The following is a 19205-nucleotide window of genomic DNA, read 5'->3' as shown; positions in this document are numbered from 1 at the left end:
TTGAAGACCTGCTATGAACCGCACATTGCATTAAGGGACGTTTCCCATAATGACATTATGGAGGTCACGACCTTCACTTGTGACCTCTACAAGACCTTTCCGAGTGAAGTCACGAGGAGGAGGAGAGGCATACCCTCCCCTCCTCAAGAGCTGCGCTCTAATTCGGAATTACAGGGAATTGTAAACGTCTCATTTTCTTCTTTACTGAAAAGCACTTTGCTACTGCATTTGTTAATGCCTTACGCCGGCGACTCGCTCCTTGTCTTCCCTTCGGCCAAGGCAAGTGTGTTGAGAGCAGGTACCTTCAAACTCCTCCTTGGGTATTCCAATCGTTCGGCAAAACGCCTCGTGGGTCGGGTGTCTGTCACGGGTCACTCCCCTGAGGGTTGGTTGCGAGAAACCTCGAGACCTTTGAGGTGCACGAACCAAGCTGCTTCTGACCTGGCGAGGAGTGCACCAAAGAATAGACTCCCAAACGGCAGACATTCATATTTGTATTTCATTTTTAATGCATATACATCTGTTTTTGTTTAGAGAAAATACATTAAAAAAAAAGACCAAGCGAAGAAATATTTTTTGAGGATAATGTTGTATGCCATACTGGATGTTAGGCCACCTGCTGTGTTATAATTTGCAAACTAACCACCTAAAAACTCAATTTACTTCTTAAATAAGATTTAAAAAAAAAAAAAAAATCGCCAAGAGCTCGGAGGGTTTTAGGAGTGTGCAACCATGTGACCTAGAGATATGGTGAGGCTGCTAGATCAGCTCGTGGCGGCTCGTCACCCACCCTCGCAGCGGACTCCAATGTACCCGCAGGGCGGGACTTCCCTGTTTCTTGTACAGCTTGAATGCACCATTTTCTGAGATACAATTGCCATGGTCCATTTTTATGATGGGCTATATGGAAAGCTTACTGGAATATCTCTGTTAAAACAATCGGAGCAACTTGGGTAATCTTTCGCTAATCATTACGTCATATTTCTTACTCCAACATCCGTCGTGGACATCCATTTGAAAAAAATGGTATCTCTATTTTGGAAGCCGTTTTTCTTTTTTCTTAAAGTAATTTTCAGCTTAAACAGAAACAGCTTTCCAAGAAAGGATAATGGGCAATTGAAAAAGGGAACGAGAAAGAAGAGCCCGGAAAGACTTCTCGAATTCTTTGTCGTAACGCCTCGACTCGACGCACCTGGCAAGGCAGGGCGACTCAGCTCATGACGATGTAGTTGGCCTTGCAGTGGACGACAAAGTCCCTGACGGCATCCCCATCGCCGCCCTCCAGGGCCCCCGTGACCTCGTCGCTTTCGGCCAACGGCAGGAAGAGCTGGACAAACTCGAGGGTGTACGGGGGCGCGATGACGTCCAGCACCTCGGTGACGAAGTAGCGGATGAGGGACACGTCCGTGTCCTGGCGCTCCCAGCAGGCGCGCACGTAGCCCACCACAGGCACCACGCAGCCCCGGCTGAGTAAGTGCACCATGCGGTCGAGCAGCATCTTCCGCCGCTCCAGCTGCACCAGCACGTCCAGCTCCTCCTGGGGCGGCCACTCGAAGAGGCGCACCAGCAGGTCCAGCACCCTCTGGTGCAGGGTGCTGTGGCATACCACCACCTCGTCCAGCAGGGCCAGGTGCAGGGGCGTGTGCTCCGTCGACAGCTGTAAGGCCCAGAGGCGGTCACAAGCAGAACGCGCCGCTTCCCGCGGATGGAAAGAGCATGAACTACATCCACTTACCTCCCCGCAGACGGAAAGAGCACTGACTACATCCACAGGTTCCGAGGATTTGTATATATAGTCAATATGTGTGCGAGTCTCCAGTCCTTGCTCGAGAGCAAGGTAGAGTATGCACGTGGCGTTGTGCGGCTCCGACCATCTGCTCCCGTCGCCGACCAAACCCCCCAAACAATTAGCGGGTGGCAGAGTTATTTTGGACGGCTAAAATGCGCTTGGGATTTGCGAGGCTCCTTACATCAAGTAGACTGCAGTCATCAAAAAAAGAAAACATTTGCATGCCAGCAAGTGGCTCGTTAAATCGGTGCGCCTGCCCGATTCCGTCGTGGGGAAATCACCATTGGGCGTGGTTACGCGGTCGCTGATTCTGGTGGCCGGAAGGCGTTTTCAACTAGCGCGTTTACCAGGTCCTTGTTTGTGGTCCAAGAAGTTTCGCCTGACTAGGTCGCGATCCCAGCGGCAGATTTGCCGCAGCTGCAGCCTGCAGTTGGGACAACGGTGGAAACAGCCTTGTTGGCTTCTTTACCTCGTCGGATTGACGCCGGGACTATGATGGCAGAATGTGCCCCGCGTCGTCATCCACTCCGGTCGAGACGCGTTCCAGACGCCGCCAGCTACGCACCTTGAAGTAGGACGGCTCGGACACGGTGTGTTCAACCCAGTGCACGACGCCCAGGGCCACGACGGGGAAGCGCATGGCCTGGAACAGGGCCCCCAGCTCGGGCACCAGGTCGGAGGCCCCCCGGCGCTCCTGACAGGTGGCGTGCACCTTCTCCACGGCCTGCTGGGTGGGGCGCAGCTCGTCCCGGTTGAGGGCCTTGCGCACTCCCTTGCGACGCGTCTCGTACACGCTGCCCGCGTAGGCCAGCAGGAACACGTACTTGGGCCGGTGCTCGGGGTTCAGCCGGGAGCCCGGCCGGAACAGGGCGTCCAGCAGCAGGTCCAGGAAGTGGGGTTCTCGCAGCAGCTCCACGGGGGGCGGGTCCGGCGCCTGGTACATCTTGGACAGCACCGTCACGTCCGCCGGGTTCAGGGCGTCTCGCGACAGCATGGCCGACAGGGCCTGGCAGGCCCGGGGGTACGCCGACGCCCCGTTGAGCGCCATCGTAATGGGCGTCGGGTCGTGGCCCGACCGCTGGGCGTGCCGGCTGATCTCCTGCGCAAGACGGGGCGTTCCCTTTCCTTCCCAAAAGAGTCGGGTACGGTACTCCCTTCTGCCGCATCTGTCGCCTAAACCGGTCTGTCCTCGCCGATGTGTAAGCGTGCTTTACGGTTTCAACGCCCAAGCATTTTGGGCTAGGTACGTCGGTGTCATTGAAAGCTGCCCTCGTGGTATTTTACTTCACAGACAAACTACCTCCGTTGCGGTATTCTATGATGCACAAGGTGCGTGCCTGAAGGGTCGGACAAAATTGGGAGGCAACTGGTGGATTTTGTACTTGAAGTAAGGTAGACGATGCAGTGGTTGAAATGTGCTTTGAGTACACTACTTTAGACACAGTGTACTTTCGATGTAACATAGAGCTGCTTTTTTTTTATTAACATATAGGGTGGCATTAAGTCTTGAGGCTCATTCTATAATCCTACATAAAAATTATTGCTTGCATGTAGTTTTCTCGAATTTTCCGTGAAGGTGTACTTTAGTGGTGGATTTTAGGTTGAAATTCGGAACCCCAGCGAGGCAAACAATGCACTCGGTTGAAAGCAGATTGTCGTCGGTGTTGTGCGGCTAACTCGGTCGACTGCCTAGGTTTGCTGGTCTGATTTTTCCCAAAAAGGGGCCTCGCAATTTCACAAAGTGAAATCCACCACTAAAGTACAACTTCGATGAAAGGTTGAGATCACCTCATGTAACCACCGATTTTTCCCTACAGAATCATTGTTGGTTTTTATTTGTTCCTACCAATTAACGTAAATCAAGGCGATAAAAATTGCTCCATTACTATACAGCAAAACAGCCTTCAGTTTAATGAGAAAAGGCTCACAATTGTCAGCCAAGTGACACCGTAGTAAATCAGAGCAATTTGAGACATACCCAAAAAGATGAGGCACACCCCAGCATTGTTGGTCGCACGAGGCCGTGAAGTAAAAAAGGACCGTTAGGTAGACTCCACCCACTGGAGGACAGGGTTGAGACTTTAAGCTGGGGCCATGGGAGGCAGTCCCAATATTCCTCTGTCCCCGTCTGTCCCCCCGCTGTGCTAATTACTTGTACTTAATTCCATTTTCCTTAGATATTTTCCACCAGTACACCAATCTCCTCTTCGCTTTTCTCTTCTCACATCCACCCCTCGGCCTTCTTAACTCCTTTTTCCACTTAATCTGTTTTCTCCACCCTATTCATGACGTTCAGCTCAATGTTGGCTGCACCAACACCGTAGGCTTGACTGTGCCGTTGATTGCGCCTCGATTCACTCATCCGGCTAATTTTGGCAACTTGGCGCGTTCTAAAGTGTGCCTGACTGTTTAAGAAACATTTAGACGGAACTAGGTTGTAATATTTGATGCGTGGTCTTCCTAGGTAATACTGAAGAGGACTGCATTCTTTTTTTTCAGACAGAAAATTGAAGCGGACTTGCCCTTCAAAGATTATTTAGTCTGGGGCTAAAAAATTTTTCCGCTAGATTTAGCGGGGAGATTTTTCCGTTAAATTTAGCGGGGAAATGTTCCCGCTAGATTTGGCGGGGAAATTTTTCCGCTAGATTTAGCACGGAAATTTTTCCGCTAGATTTAGCGGGGAGATTTTTCTGTTAAATTTAGCAGAGAAATTATTCCGCTAGATTTAGCGGGGAGATTTTTCCGTTAAATTTAGCGGGGAAATGTTCCCGCTAGATTTGGCGGGGAAATTTTTCCGCTAGATTTAGCACGGAAATTTTTCCGCTAGATTTAGCGGGGAGATTTTTCTGTTAAATTTAGCAGAGAAATTTTTCCGCTAGATTTAGCGGGGAGATTTTTCCGTTAAATTTAGCGGGGAAATGTTCCCGCTAGATTTGGCGGGGAAATTTTTCCGCTAGATTTAGCACGGAAATTTTTCCGCTAGATTTAGCGGGGAGATTTTTCTGTTAAATTTAGCAGAGAAATTATTCCGCTAGATTTAGTGGGGAAATTTTCCCGCAAGATGTAGCGGGGAAAATTTTCCTCTAGATTTAGCGGGGAAATTTACCCATAATGCCCCGCGCAGTTACGCCTACGGCGACGCCGCTCAAGCCGGAAATGGGCGCCTAAGAGCTGCGCTCTAAAATTTGGCTAGGTGGCAGCGCCCGAATCCAAGGGCAGCCATGCAGTGGGCCCGCACCGGAGCCCCGACTTGCCTGAGCCAGGCGCTTGACGTTGGAGCCCCCCCGGGGCTCCTGGGCCAGGGTGTGCAGCACAGACTGGCTGTACAGGTAGGTGTGCTCCCCGTGGCAGACCATGCGCGTGAGCTCCCCCAGGTGGCGCTCCATGTGCTCCTCCCCGCCGTCCAGGAAGTTGTCTGTGGCCGTGCGCAGGATGCGCGAGAACACCTCGAGCTGCTGGGAGGCCGTCGAGATGCTGGTGATCTCGCCCTGGAAGCCCGCATCCGAGATCAGCTTGATGGTGAAGTTGAGCATCAGGCAGTCCGGGTACTCCTCGGCCAGCTTGTACACCAGCGAGCGCCACGTCGGGTGCTCAATCATCTCTGTGAGCCAGCCAGGCGTCTCTCCCTCGTCCGTGAAGATGGAGTCCGCCTTCTTGGGGTCAAAGTGCTTCAGGATCATCTGCTTCAGGTGGTCCTCCACCAGGCCCTGCACCTGCGCGTCCACCTTCTCACAATGCCGCCCTTGCCCTGGCTCTCGCGCCGAGAAAGAGTCTTGCAAAGCCCTCGCAAAGTGCTCGCCCAAGATTTCTCGAATGCTCTCGCAACAGAGCACACTGCAGATCCGTTAACCCCGACTGTCCATCCCCGAAAAAAATTACTTTTCAAAACAATTGTAGCAAGTGCGATCAAGTTTGGGCAGTGCCTCTGGCGATCAAAACTGAATATTTCTCAGGCGCGTTACTGTGCTTTTTTACGTTGCTCGCAGGTGCAAAGCTGGCAGAATGTCATTGCTGGATAAAAATTTTTGGAGAAAAGACGGGAACAAGAAAGCTAAAAGAAAGCACTCTTGATAGGACAGCAGGAGCTGCATTTTTCTTCTATTTTAGACCTTTTTTTGGTTCTCTCAGACCATAGAGTTATTATAATGTACGCTAGAGGTTCAACTGGCGCTAGTGTGCTGCTGCAAATTGAAGCAGACAGCAACCAGTCCGAAATTGACTTCCGGTAATGCATTTTTATGGGAAAAAGCGAGTGTTTTTTTTTTCTGCGTTCGATTATAACAGCAAATATCACAAACAATTTGTGCGCTCTAGGTAGCTTGGAACATTTCTCAGTCACGCAGATTAAATAATTGGTCAGTTACAGCGTTTTTATTTGAAATTCGTGGCACGAAAAACGGCGCTAAAACCGCTTCGTACATGTAATTATGTGCACTGTTGGACACTGTTAGCGCGAACACGGCGTCGGTGCTTTCCAGCATGGGGGATATACGTGCCAAACGAACGAAGGACATGTGGAAAACCAAGAGAGACGGCAAGAACTATGCAGTAACACTGGATAAGTAACTCCTTGTGCATACAGACGATCAAAAATAAATTGAAAGCCACGTAATATAGTCAGATTTGCAATAAATAAGTACTGCTTTATTCTTACTGCTCCCGAATATGTGCGAAGGTGCGTGTTCTGGGTTCAAATCATCACCCGCACGCTCCAAATCTTTACAAATAGGGAGAAGCCAGAGAACAGATGCACGAATCAAACTGCCCCGACATAGGAAATAATAAAACAACACCTTTCGTAGCCGACATACTTTATTTTTTTTAACAGATCGCAAAGATGCACGACGGATTCATTTTCAACGGGCATATTAGCAATATATAAGCGCCACCGGAATGCTAGCGAACCTTGAACACACTCTACATTCCTTTCGATTGTTATTTTGCTTAGAATCGTCGCTCATTTTTACATACCTGCCATGGAACATAGGTTTGGGCCTGAAACATAGCGAAGTTTGAAATCGTTCAGTGGTAAAGAAAAATGCTGTGACTAAAGCAATTACACTTTCACAATATTAATAAAGGTGCATACTATCCGGTACAACCGAAATAATAAAAGTTATTCGTGTCATTTTCCGGCGAAGAGACAAAATTCACACGCGTTTTCCCATGGGAATGCACAGGAGCACCGCAAAAGTAAACTGGTTGTTGTCTGCTTCAATTTGCCTCCCGGAAGCCGCATAGACACTAGCGCCAGTTGAACCTCTAGCGTACATTTTAATAACTCTATGTCTCAGACACTCTGTTACCACGCGTGAACAGATACTTACTATGGATGGATGGATAGATGCTAACAACTGTACCCTTTAAAATGGGCTGGAGCTTGGGCCACCTCGCCCAGAAACTAAAAACCCAAAGTATGATTCCTCCTTTTGCCCTTCTAAGCCAATTTGCTTCCCCTCTGCCATTTTGTAACTATTACCAGGTGGTGTTGGATATCACCAGGATCACCTTGGGGTATTGAGCAAAAACACTAAAAACATCACCCCTCGCCTCTTCCCCCAGCGAGGGAGTCGCCAATTTTCCTCTGGTCAAACTTAGTTGGCGTTACCCCAGCACCGAGCCCACTGGGACACAGGGTTGAGACTTTGGGCCGGAGCCACGCGGGAGGGGGTCCCAATTTTCTTGTGTCCCGCCTGTCCCTAGCTGTGTTAGTTGTACGCCATTCAATTCTTCCTAGATAATTTCTGTGAGTCTTCCAATCTCCTTTGTTATTAGAATGCATTTATCATCCATTCTTCCATTCTCGTCTGCAAAGCCCAGCGCTCCAGCTAAATCAGTCGCCCCCTCCGGGAGGGCGAGAGCAAACCTTGTGCACCTCAACACCACATGTTCTATTGTCTCGTCTTCCCCTTGGCATACAGCACACCACATATCCATTTCCTCATACATTGTCCTATTTGTCCTAGTCCTCAATACCCCTGTTCTAGCCTCAAATAACAATGAGCTCCCCCATTAATTATCATACCTTCTTCCTTATTTCCTGTTTTTGTACCCTATACATAGTTTAAACAGATTTTCCCTGCATTCTTTCCTCCCACATTTTACTCAGCGTCTTTTACTTCTTTTTCCACAGAGGTAGTCTACTCTGGCCCAACACTTGACTGTTTGTATTTGAATTTCAATTTTTGGGTTTGGTTTGTCCATTTAGTGTTCAGACTTTTCATGTATAGATGCTCGTATAGACCAACACGCGGCTCTGACGTCACGCCTCTGCGGTGGCGCTGCTGTCGGCATAGCGCATGCGCAGTTGCTTCGCCTCACGCGAATCTGGTTTCTGCGCACGCGCAGTGCCCACACCTGGTGTGGGCAAACGCGGGCTTGTTTGTAAACAGCCTGTCGGTCTATACCTTTCTTGCCCATCGTGTATCTTCAATTATGTCTAGCTTTTGTTCAAATTTCATCTTACAATCGCCTTTCTAGCCTCCGAAAATGCCCAGCCCAAGTTCCCCTGCACTCCTTCATTTGCTGTATTCCCATGTGCCCCCAATGCCAGTCTGCCCACGCTCCTCTGCCGGGTCTCTAAACTCGACTTGAACTCGGATTTCACGCACAATACCGCATTGCCTAGAGACGACCCCGGCATGATGACTCCTTTTCATACTTTCCTAACAACTTCACATCTGATGCAATTCTATAGTGCCCTATGCTTCATAATTGCTGCATTCCTTCTTCCTTTCTTTAGCATTTTTTCTTCCTGTTCTTCTAAGTATCGCTTTCCCTCGTTTAGCCATACTCCTAGGTATTTATACTTCTCTGTGTGTTCTATTAAAACGTCTTGAATTTGCAGCGCGTCCCTTTTCTCATTATTCCCGACTTGTCGCTACTGAACTTCAGGCCCAGAGAGCCTCCTTCCTCTTCACAGATCTTAATCAGTTCCTGTAACCTATCCCGGCTATCTGCTAACTGTACAACGTCGTCTGCATAGAACATTCCTAGAATAACTTGGTTGACTTTTCTCCCTCTATATGACAAATCAAATCCTAAGTGCACTCTTCTAATTTCTATTCCATTCTACTCAGGTATATCATAAAAAAAAGTAGAGGTGATAAAGGACAACCCCGCCCGAGTCATCTTTTTATTTCTATCAGTTCCGTCATTTCTGCTTCCCATGCTATGACAACCTTATTACTTATGTACGGTATACCTGTTTTAAAATTGAAAGATGGGCTAGTTGGTACGTCATTGGACGGAAGCACCGAACAAACGGGGACGAAGAAGTAGACAAAGAGGAAGTGCACTCGCAACTGATAGCTTAGTCCTTGGACTCTTCGTGTGTCAGCGTGCTATCACTACACCTGACACATAGAGTTTTTCTTCCTGTGCGAGCAGCCAGACAGGCGGCATCAATAGTATGTTGTTTTTTTTCAATAAACCTTCAGTTGTGAGTGCGCCATGTCTTCGTCTACTTTTTTCCTGTTTGTTCAGCGCTTCCGTCAGACAGTATGCTTATTCTAAAGCGTAATCAAATGTGCATCTGAATCATACTCTCTCAGCTTTTTCCTGACTCCCATTGTTGTACAGTCCTTTAATGTCTAGAAACGCTATCCATAAGGGTTTTTAATCGTCGGTGCCACCTCTATACATTAAGTGGTGATGAATAAGCTATTGTCTAATCTTCTATCTCTTCGAAACCTGTTCTGTATCTCACCTAAAATGTTTTCCGCCCATTCTTCCTACTACCTGCATCGCTAGTCTGTACAGGCCCGAAGTTACTGTTATTGGGCAGTATGATGTTATGCTATCCTTATTTCCCGTTCCTTTATTTAGTAATTCCATTCTGCTTAGTTTCCAATCAATATTTGATCAGTTGCCTGTCTTAACTAGTCTCATTCCTGTTTAACGCCTGTTAACGCACAGCCGAGGAGGCAGCCAGCACTTGGATTGTACGGGCTTCCGCTTTTTTGACTGCCTCAGGCTGTGTGCAAGTTGTGCCAACCTCTATCAGGACGTCATTCCAGCTGGTACTTTATTTTACTGACCCAGGCCTGTAAAGGACCGTGGTTCGTGCATGATCGAACGCTACAGTGGCACTTTATGCTCGATGCAAGCATTACATGGGCGCGTCTTACGAGAAACGGGCATGACTTCCATCCCAATGTGCCAGGAGCGAGTGATCTGTGCTATGATATCGAGCTTCGCCCTATCGCCAGCCTGGCAGCCCATGTCGCCAAAGTGCTGCTTCATGTGAATGAGGTGCGACACCTAACGTAGTGGCTTTTCGAAACCTCGACCGAGGTGCCCGTCAAAGCATCCTCAACTCTGCAGGCTGTGGCGCCCTTTAGCGTCCCTCTCTGCGCAGCTGAGTGGGTACTGACCTCGGTGATCTTCATTCCGGCCATGATGAGCCATTCGGCGAGCAGGTTCGCCGTCTGGGCCACGGCCTGGTAGTTCTCGAGCAGCAGGTCTACCACCTGCTCCGGGTTCCCCCCGGCCTGGAAGTAGCGCTTGAGCTGGGCGAAGATGCCGGGCTCCATGATAAAGTCCAGGCTGCTGAATTTCTCGATGCATTCCTGCTGGATGCGTTCTACCAGGGCCTCCTGGTCCTCGCCCAGCGGGGAGTCGCCTTCCTCCCAGCCCCCGCGCTCTTCGTCCATCGGCTCCTCCATGGCAGTGAGGTCGGGGCAGTCGCAGAAAACCGGGCCTCTGGACTCCGGAGGCTCGGACCACACTTCTTCGAACCTCAAGCGCCTGGGATGCTTGTCAACACTCTCGTTTCACTCTTGTCAACAAGCACTTGTTGGACTTGTTGCCACTTCGGCCACTTCGGACTTGGACTACTTGGGATTATAATTGGATATGGCTCGCGTTGGCTCGAAAAACCTTGACATATCGGGCAAGTTTATATTCAGTTAAAAATATTTTTGTCGTCAGATTGTATGTCTCAAGATACCGAACCGTGATAAAAACGGCATGACAGCTTGCTGAAGAGCAGTCATGTTTTCTGGTTTGCAGCGGGCCCGCTGACTCTGGCGGCGTTACAACGTTCCTCCCACCACATTGGGAAGGTCACGGTGCCCTCTCGGTCGTTGGTCAGCGGCGTGTTCGGCGTGCGTGCTAGGTCGCGGCGGCTCTCAAAGGACCATGGACAAGGCGAAGGTGCACGCGGAGTCCCCTGAAGAAGAAGAGGACCTGGTCGACCCGATCGACGCCCTGCGCGAAAAGTGCAGAGGCCACTGCTCGGCGCTGGGCGACAAGCTGCAGGAGTGCAACGACCGCGTCAACAGCCGCTCCCAGACCCTGGAGACGTGCACCGAGGAGCTGTTCGATTTCCTGCACTGCGTCGACCACTGCGCGGCCAAGGACATGTTCAAGGAGCTCAAGTGAACGCTCTCCGGTGAGCAGGGACGAGGAGCACCCGAAACGCTGTCCCAGCGACAGACCCGTCAGCTTTCCTGGGGGTCTGCCTCGTACGCGTCGGCAGGTTTCGGGGCCGCTCGATCTACGGCGGGCTGAGCCCCCCGAACCGCCTTGGCTCAGTCCTCGGGACTTCGCGGACCGGTGCATTTGACTCTACCCCACTCCTCTCGATCGGTCCGGCGGGACGGGCGCCGCGTACCCGTTGCCGCTCACACGGATTGGAATTCCTTCAGCGGTACAGGGCGATCTAAACCAGCCCGCAGAACGTCGTCCGAAACAGTCCCTAAAACAAAATCCCCCCTTTTTTTTTTTTTAATTTCCGCAGATTGGAACGGAGAGAATGTGTGCGCATGCGTGTGGACGCCCGCCGCCAGCGCACCTGCGACGGGCGGAGGGGAGGGAGGTTGAGCTGGAAAGGGAAAAACGCATGTTCCTAGATAGAAAAGCCTAAGTGCTGCATTTCCCTGCTTCACTAATGAAGGCCACCCTAGGTGACAGTAGTCTCTAGGGGCCTGAGAGGGAGGGAAAGCCCCCTTTGTGGAACTTTTTATAGTGACTTCGAGGGGGAGAGTACAACAAAAGTAACAGCTTCTTAAGCCTCCCTTTGTCCTTTTGTAGGGTTCCCGAAAAGCAATAAGTGCACCCCCCTACTACCCACCCTACTACTCTGGTTTGCAATGAGGGTGACCTTCCCTTGGGAAAATATGGCCTTCCCTCGCTGCTCCGCTGCTCCGGGAGAATTCAATATCTTCAACTTTCAGTTTGGGCTCTGGAAGCTGGAAAATGTCACCGTTGACGTCACAGGAAACGTCACTTCCGGCTCCCGTAGTTCCCGCACGACCGTTTTGCGAGCTGGTTTGGACTGCCCTTCTCAATGATCTCAATGGTATTTGCTGGATCGCACTTTCCTGCTCTGCAGGTGTGGCCACCGGACGGCCATCTTGCATCCACCGGTAGTCAACCTTTTGGAGCATTGCAGAGGCTGGGCGGCAGCATGCTGGAAGACACTTTTTCTGCTCGTACACCATCATTCGCCGAAAGATTTTTAAAACCTTGTGAAAACGGCCGTAGTTTCTTTTAAACACGTGGAAATTTTTACGAAAGTGCAGCATCACAGAAAAGAGGCACAACTGGTCAAACACAAGTCTCGTGGCGTCATCGGAAGACAATTGCCATGCCGAAGTTCTCTCTCTCTCTTCCTTTACACACTTAGATAATTATGAAGAATCGACGTCATGTGGATGATATTTAAGGTGTTTCTCGTGTCGAGGTGTATGTTTCTCTGGAGCAGTGTTTTAATTTACTCTGACGACTGTATTTATAACTTGCGGCCCTCGCAAGTCAGAAACAAGTTTGATTCCATGCCGACGGAGGGGGGGGACAGCGCAGCAGTGGCGGTGATCATTTTTTGTTGCCTTTGAGACATTTCTAGCAATCAATAGACCCTTTCCGAAATTCAGTGCCATCTGGTGGCTGAAATGGCAGTTGCTGTACTAATGGCGGCAATGAACCTGTAGCCCGCAGTATTTTATCGGGCACCGTCACTTTCGCAAGTCAACGACAAATGAGAATGTGCTCTTCACTCTACAGTTTTTTCTCAATCGCCTTTTTCAGTGTCAGTGGCCACAAAGATCCAACCAGTCAGAATGAAGTGCCAACCCAGATAAACGCCTTGATAAAGTTGTATACATCAAGGGGCTTTGAAGTCGACTTTGTGCTACTAACAGATTTACTAAGCCCGAGTTATAGGAATGAACACTTATACAGCTCTTGCATTCAATTCCTGCTTCACATCGTGCTAACGTCTCTAATGTATAGGCCTTGAATCCTAAGCTTAGGAGTATCTTCAGCATGTTCCTTCATCAGTAAACAGAAGGTGGCCATTAGTATGGCACATATGGCATTTTTCACATGATGATAGTGATCAAAGTGGCAAAACTGAATTTCGGAAAGGGTCTATTCAGTCGAAGGGAATGGAAATCTAGCTTTCTCGAACCATCTCCCGAACACTTGCTTTGTTCACAAGCTGCGATGTGATTTTTAACGCACACTTAAAAGGACACTGACACCCCCTCAGAAGCTCTTAAAATAAATTGCCAGGCGATTTAATATGGTGTCAGAAGACTAGCCAATCAATATTTTGCTGCAGCGTCGCATACACCTTGAATAAAATTTAAAAAAAATGTGAATGCTCGTAACCGAAATTGAACTGTGAAGGAAGAAAAAATTTAAAGGAGGATTGAGAGTTGCTTGAAGTTCATGTGGCTACATCCGACCACATTTTCTTTTTCTTTTTTTCTTCGTCATTACAGGTGTGCGAAGGTAACAAAAAACGCAAGTCCAGCACTTCGTGCTTAACATTTGTGCATTCTTCATGCTCTTACCAATTCGTGTTCATAAGATGAGCGATGTCTTCAGCCTGAAAAAGGTGCAACGACTCGGCGACGTCTTCGTGCAAATCAGTTCAGTGGTTAGGCGCTTCGTGTGGAATAAATCCTAATTGTTCTGATCGGTAAAAAAATTTCTCTCTCGAACCTGAAAGATTCGCCGGCACCGCGAACGACAATTCTGAAGTAGAGGTCCCACACCTGTCGTCTGCCGCCCTCACTTAAGCCGCTAAAATTCAGCCGTCCAGCCCGCGACTCTTGCGATATGACACCATGTTAAGAATTACGCAGAGAGTGCACAAAGTGCTTCCAGTTCTCTGTGCAACTTTTTTTTTTTTTTCAATCAATGTATTTACAGCCACTTACAAGCCACAAAAAAACGAGTATCATATTTGTTTTTCTATTTTTAATATTGAGTGTTAGCCTTCGATGACCTACGACTTAGATTATATTTGATGAGTGTGTCTAAACCATAGAGAATGGCATGTGACCACGGAGGAGAGAGTGAATGCAATTCAACCCGGCCAGTTTTCGGGCAGAAAGAATATGAATTTCGATCCGAAAATTGTGTTCTGTGTAGTTAGGCTCTCATATGTCATGTACAACTTAAAGCCTTGGCGAGCATAAATACCGTGTCAGTGTTCCTTTAACTGCATTGCTCTATCTGTGTTTCCATATGATGCAATTTGGATCCATAATGCATAATAGTAACCACTAATCAGTGCAGCTTACCGGAGCAGGTGGACGATCCAGAACTCTGCGACTGATAAGTATGCGACAAAGACGTCTATGCTCGACACAGCTTCAGAACTTTCTCTGAAGGGTTAACGTATCCACAGAGTGTGGATATGTTAATTCTTGATATGTATGTTAGCTCTGTGGATATGTAAACATATCCACAGAGTGTGGATATGATATAACTCTCGATCGGTATCCAAGCGTGACACGTCAGAGACACAGTACTTCAGCGTTTTTGCCGCAAGGCTGGCGTTCGGCGAGTTGCCTTTTTCACTTGGTGCTGCACTTTCGTAAATATTTCCACATGTTCTCAAACGTAACTACAACCGTTTACACAAGGTTTTAAAAATATTTGGCCAATGACAGCGAACAAAGAGAAAATGTGTCTTCCGGCATGGTGCCGGCCAGCCTCTGCAATGCTCCCAAAGGTCGACTTCCAGTGGACGCAAGATGGTCAATACGGAACTTCCGGTGGCCGCTCTCGCACTGCAGCTACCAAGCAGGGAAGCGTGATCCAACAATTGTCATAGAGAACAGTGAGCGACGCAACTTTTAAAAGGCTTAACCTGAAAGGGGCAGCATAGCGGGCTTTGAATGTTTCTTCCTTTACACGAGCTTACGCTGCTTCGCTCTGCTGCAGAAAATGTTATGAGCCGGTTAACCAATCTAGCGTAACTTCATGCTCTGCATGTTGTTCTGTTTATCCGGGAAGTCAGATGTCCTGTGGCTCCTTGCGTTGGTTGCAGTACGTTGGTATAGGAAGCCTCCAGGTGTACTTGCACGCAACTCCACTGACCTTGGAGCAATTTTGTCCCGGCATAATTTTCAAGATAAAAAAAACTACTATATTTTTCAGTCTCTTTTGCAATACTCTATGCCATCAAGTTTCTTACAACACGCTTGTATTGAAGTGCATTGCTTGCACGCACATATTTATATTTCTGCCTCACTTTGTGGTAATTAATCTGTGGCAGGTTATGCCAGTTTTGTTCTCTGATAATGAATCTAATACTTCGTTCCCATTTGGGGGGTTCTTCAGTACACCATTTCATAGTCTGTGTGAAACGCTGTCAAAACCACGAGCATGTGGCTGTGACAGCATTCCGTGCTATCAGGGATAGGCAAAATACATGCAAATATGTATCGAAATACAAATACAAAATACTTCGTCAAAAATGTATTTCATTACAAATCTAATTACATTTCCAAAAAAGCATTTAAGTACAAGATACAAATACAACCAAATGTATTTGGTCTCCTCCAAATACTTTTCCAAATATATTCCTCAAAATTTGCGTCAGCGACTTCAGGGCACCTGCAACGGGTTTCTGGGTATCTCATTTTAATTTTGCATCGCACACTCAGGAGTTAGTGTGCGAGGCTGTAGTAACGTAATAGAAATATAATCACAAAAAAATGTAATCATCTTGGACGTAATAGGTAAAAAAAGTAGAGAGCTTCAAGCAGCTTTTTTTGTCGATTACATTTTGGTATAGACCAACAAAGAACCGAGACGACCAAGACGTGCAGCACTAGCTAGAGAATCTGGACGATCCGCGCATTTAGAATGTTCCAGGCAAAAATATGGATGGAAATCAGGCTGGAAAGCATAACAAGTTGTCACAGGCACTTATTTAGCCAAGTCTGCCTGTGAACGTCGATTTCGTCACTATTCTTGCCCTGGACTAGCACCGTAATCAGAAAGTCACTAAACGCTTGTGCTTGATTGAGAGACACTGCATTCGGTGCAGAACAGTTTTCTTACTGCTCTGGACAGTGACAATAAATTTGAGGGATGCATTTTCGCCCACAAAATTGTATTTAATTACAATTGTACTTGAAATACTCGCGTTTTAGTATTTAAATACACACGGCAAATACATTACCCAATTTGTAATTAAATACAAATGCAAAATACACAAAATATTTGAAATACGTATTTCAGATACTTGTATTTGAAATACTGCCCATCCCTGCGTGCTATGTATGACACAGCCGATCTGTCTCGTTGGGACCCATTTGCCGTCGAAGGTGTCTGTCGTGGCTTGTGGGGCTCGAGACTCAGGTGATGCTGCCTCGTTTATTAGGATGTGTCCGTCATTTTGAGCCAGTCACGAAGTGTACGAGAGTAGAACTGTTGATCATGTGTTCCCTCTTCTCCTCCTTGCAGGTGTACCCCCGGTGCAAGCGAGTCCTCTAGAATTCTGAAGCGTAGACTGTTATTTTGAACGAGTAAATGCCTTTGTTGAATTCTTCCGGGTCCGGCTTGGTCTTGTTGAAGTAACCGACAGTATCACGAGCTGCCGGATGGCTTGCTTTGTGACTTCTAGAGGCACGGGAACCGGAAGATGGAATGCAGCCAAAAAAGAAAATTAAACAATGCTGTGGTAGTGAGTATGCTGTTTTCAAGTATTTCAGTGTAAATGTGGAAGAGTAATATTGACCCCCAAGAACATGCCTGTTTCCACGGTATCAGATGTCATGGGCTGGATGGACGGATAGATGATAACCAGAATCGTATATAGAGGGAGTTAGGCCATTCATTGGGATGTATAGGAGACAAATAAGGAGGTGCCATTGGTTGAAAGCAGGCTGGGCATGTTCCAGGGCTGGATGGATGGATGGATGTTAATGGCTATACCCTTTGCAACGTGCGGTAGCTTGCGCCACCTAGCCTAAAGCTAAAAAGACAAAAACACATGATTCCTCCACCCTTCTAAGACCAATTTTCTCCCCCTAACTATCACCAGGCAGTGGGAAATTTCACCAGGATGACCTTTGGGGGGTCGGGCAATAAAACCTAAAAACGTCACTCTTGCCCCCAGCGAGGGAGTTGCCAATTTTCCTCTGGTCAAACCTTGTCGGCGTTACCCCAGCACCAGACCCACTGGGAGACAGGGTTGAGACTTTGGGCCAGAGCCACGCGGGAGGAAGTCCCAATTTTACTCTGTCTCGCCTCTCCCCAGCTGTGCTAGTTAGTTGTCCATCATTGAATTTTCTCTAGATAATTTCCACCAATCTTCTAATCGCCTCTTTGTCACTGTAATCCTTTTCTCTTCCGTCCTCCCATCGTCACAAGTAAGACCCAGGGCCCCGGCCAAATCTGTTACCCCTCCAGGGAGGGCAGGGCGAAGCCCCGTGCACTTCAATACCAAGTGCTCTAGTGTGTCGCTATCGTTATGGCGGGCGGCACATAATGTGCCTGTCTCCTGAAATTTAGCCCTATACGTACTCATCCTCAAAACTTCCGTTCTCGCCTCGAACAGCAAAGAACTTCTCAGTGAATTGGAAAACATATTTTCCTTTCTTATATCCTGCTTTCATGACCTGTGCACTGTTAAGGCTGATTTATCCTGCATTCTTCCCTCCCACATTTTCCTCTCTGCCTCTTTCACCCCCTTTTTCACTGAAGTAGTCTCCTCAGCCCCATCACCAGTGTGTAGGTATTTAAATGTAAGCTTTTGGGTTCGGTTTGTCTATTTTATGTTTAAACTTTTCATGTATAAAGACTTGAATACCTTCCGTGCCCACCGCGTATCATCCATTTCAATCAACCTTTGTTCAAATATCAACTTACTAATTGCTTCCCTGCTCGCAAAAGACGACCATCCCATGCCCCCCTGTACTCCCTCATTTGGTGATTTTCCATGTGCTCCCAGTGCCAATCTGCCTAGCCTTCTTTGTCGAATTTCTAATCCCGATTGAACCTCTGATTTTATGCACAGTACTGCATTGCCAAAAGACAGTCCTGATACCATCACTCCTTTCCATATACCTCTGACCACTTCATATCTATTTTAGTTCCATAGTGCCTTGAGCTTCACAATAGATGAATTTCTTTTCCCTTTTCTGATTATATTCTCATGTTCCTGTAGATATTTCCTTCCCTTACTGAGCCAGACTCCCAGATATTTGTATTTTCCTACATGGTCTATTACAATGTCTTGTATTCTTAGGGATTCCCTCTTTTCGTCGTTAAACACCATTACTTCAGACTTGTCACTACTAAAACTCATGCCCAAGGTGTCCCCTTCCTCCCACATATTCCAGCTAGTTCCTGTAACGTATGCTGCTTATCTGTAATGAGTACAATGTCATCCGCATACATCAGTCCTGTATTACATTTCTTCCTCCGATATAACTCGCATCAAAACCCTGCTCTGCTCTAATTCCTTTTTCATTTCACTGAGATTTATTTATTTATTTTATTTACGCTCACTGCGACCTCTGAAGTCATTGCAGGAGTGGTATAAATGCAGAAACAAAATAACAGTCAAACACTACAATATGCCCTTGAACATATCAGAACTTGAAAACGATTACGGCATGTATTAGTGAAAAGACATAGGCAGAACCGCGAAAATAAAATCACCATATGGAACAGTATGCATTTGCCCATTAAGATTATTCCAAATTTCAATACTACGTGAAAAAAAAACGAATATTTAAAGCGGTTAGTATGAGACTGAAAAGGAGCAATATTTAATTAATGAGATCGTCTGGTGCGTGTACTAGTAGAGAATAAAATATATTTACTTCGCTCAATTCCACAGTCCTCATTAACAATTCTGTGTAACATTCTAATTCTATCAATTGTTCGCCTTCTAGACAAAGGCTGCAGCCCCAGAGATGAGCAGTTGATACTTCACTGTAAGAGGCTTCACCGGTAGTAGCTCTGGGGTAGTAGCTCTGAGATTTAGGGATAGTGAGGGGAAAGATGAAAGACGTTTACAATTCTCTGTGATGCCGAATTAGAGCGCAGCTTTTGAGGAGAATGATGGGAGGGTGTGCCCCTCCTACCCCTCCATACCTTCCCCTCCCCTCCTATTCAGCGGGAAATTTTCGGGAATTTTCCCGCTAAATTTAGCAAGGAA

The 19205-nt window shown here is 47.6% G+C and overlaps 2 protein-coding genes across 2 annotated transcripts; one reads left to right on the top strand and one right to left on the bottom strand.

The window, feature by feature from the left end:
* Window positions 1–474: 474 nt before the first annotated feature.
* LOC8050449 (negative elongation factor D) lies at window positions 475–10746 on the bottom strand. The gene is made up of 4 exons (XM_002433687.5): window positions 10165–10746; window positions 5044–5502; window positions 2355–2888; window positions 475–1657 (listed from the first exon to the last, which is right to left on the bottom strand). Exons 1-4 carry the CDS (start codon window positions 10453–10455, stop codon window positions 1211–1213), a joined length of 1731 nt encoding a protein of 576 aa, XP_002433732.1. The 5' UTR covers window positions 10456–10746; the 3' UTR covers window positions 475–1210.
* Window positions 10747–10930: 184 nt separating this feature from the next.
* On the top strand, window positions 10931–16584 carry LOC8050450 (cytochrome b-c1 complex subunit 6, mitochondrial-like). The gene is given in 3 exon segments (XM_029995130.4): window positions 10931–11150; window positions 11153–11183; window positions 16502–16584. Coding segments are annotated over 3 exon segments (309 nt in total). The 3' UTR covers window positions 16560–16584.
* Window positions 16585–19205: the final 2621 nt, after the last annotated feature.

The sequence above is a fragment of the Ixodes scapularis genome, unplaced genomic scaffold (assembly GCF_016920785.2).
Source record: "Ixodes scapularis isolate PalLabHiFi unplaced genomic scaffold, ASM1692078v2 PGA_scaffold5__190_contigs__length_132052651, whole genome shotgun sequence".
Classification (NCBI taxonomy): domain Eukaryota; kingdom Metazoa; phylum Arthropoda; class Arachnida; order Ixodida; family Ixodidae; genus Ixodes; species Ixodes scapularis.
Note: the sequence above shows the minus strand (reverse complement) of the source record. Positions and strands in the feature narration are given on the sequence as shown.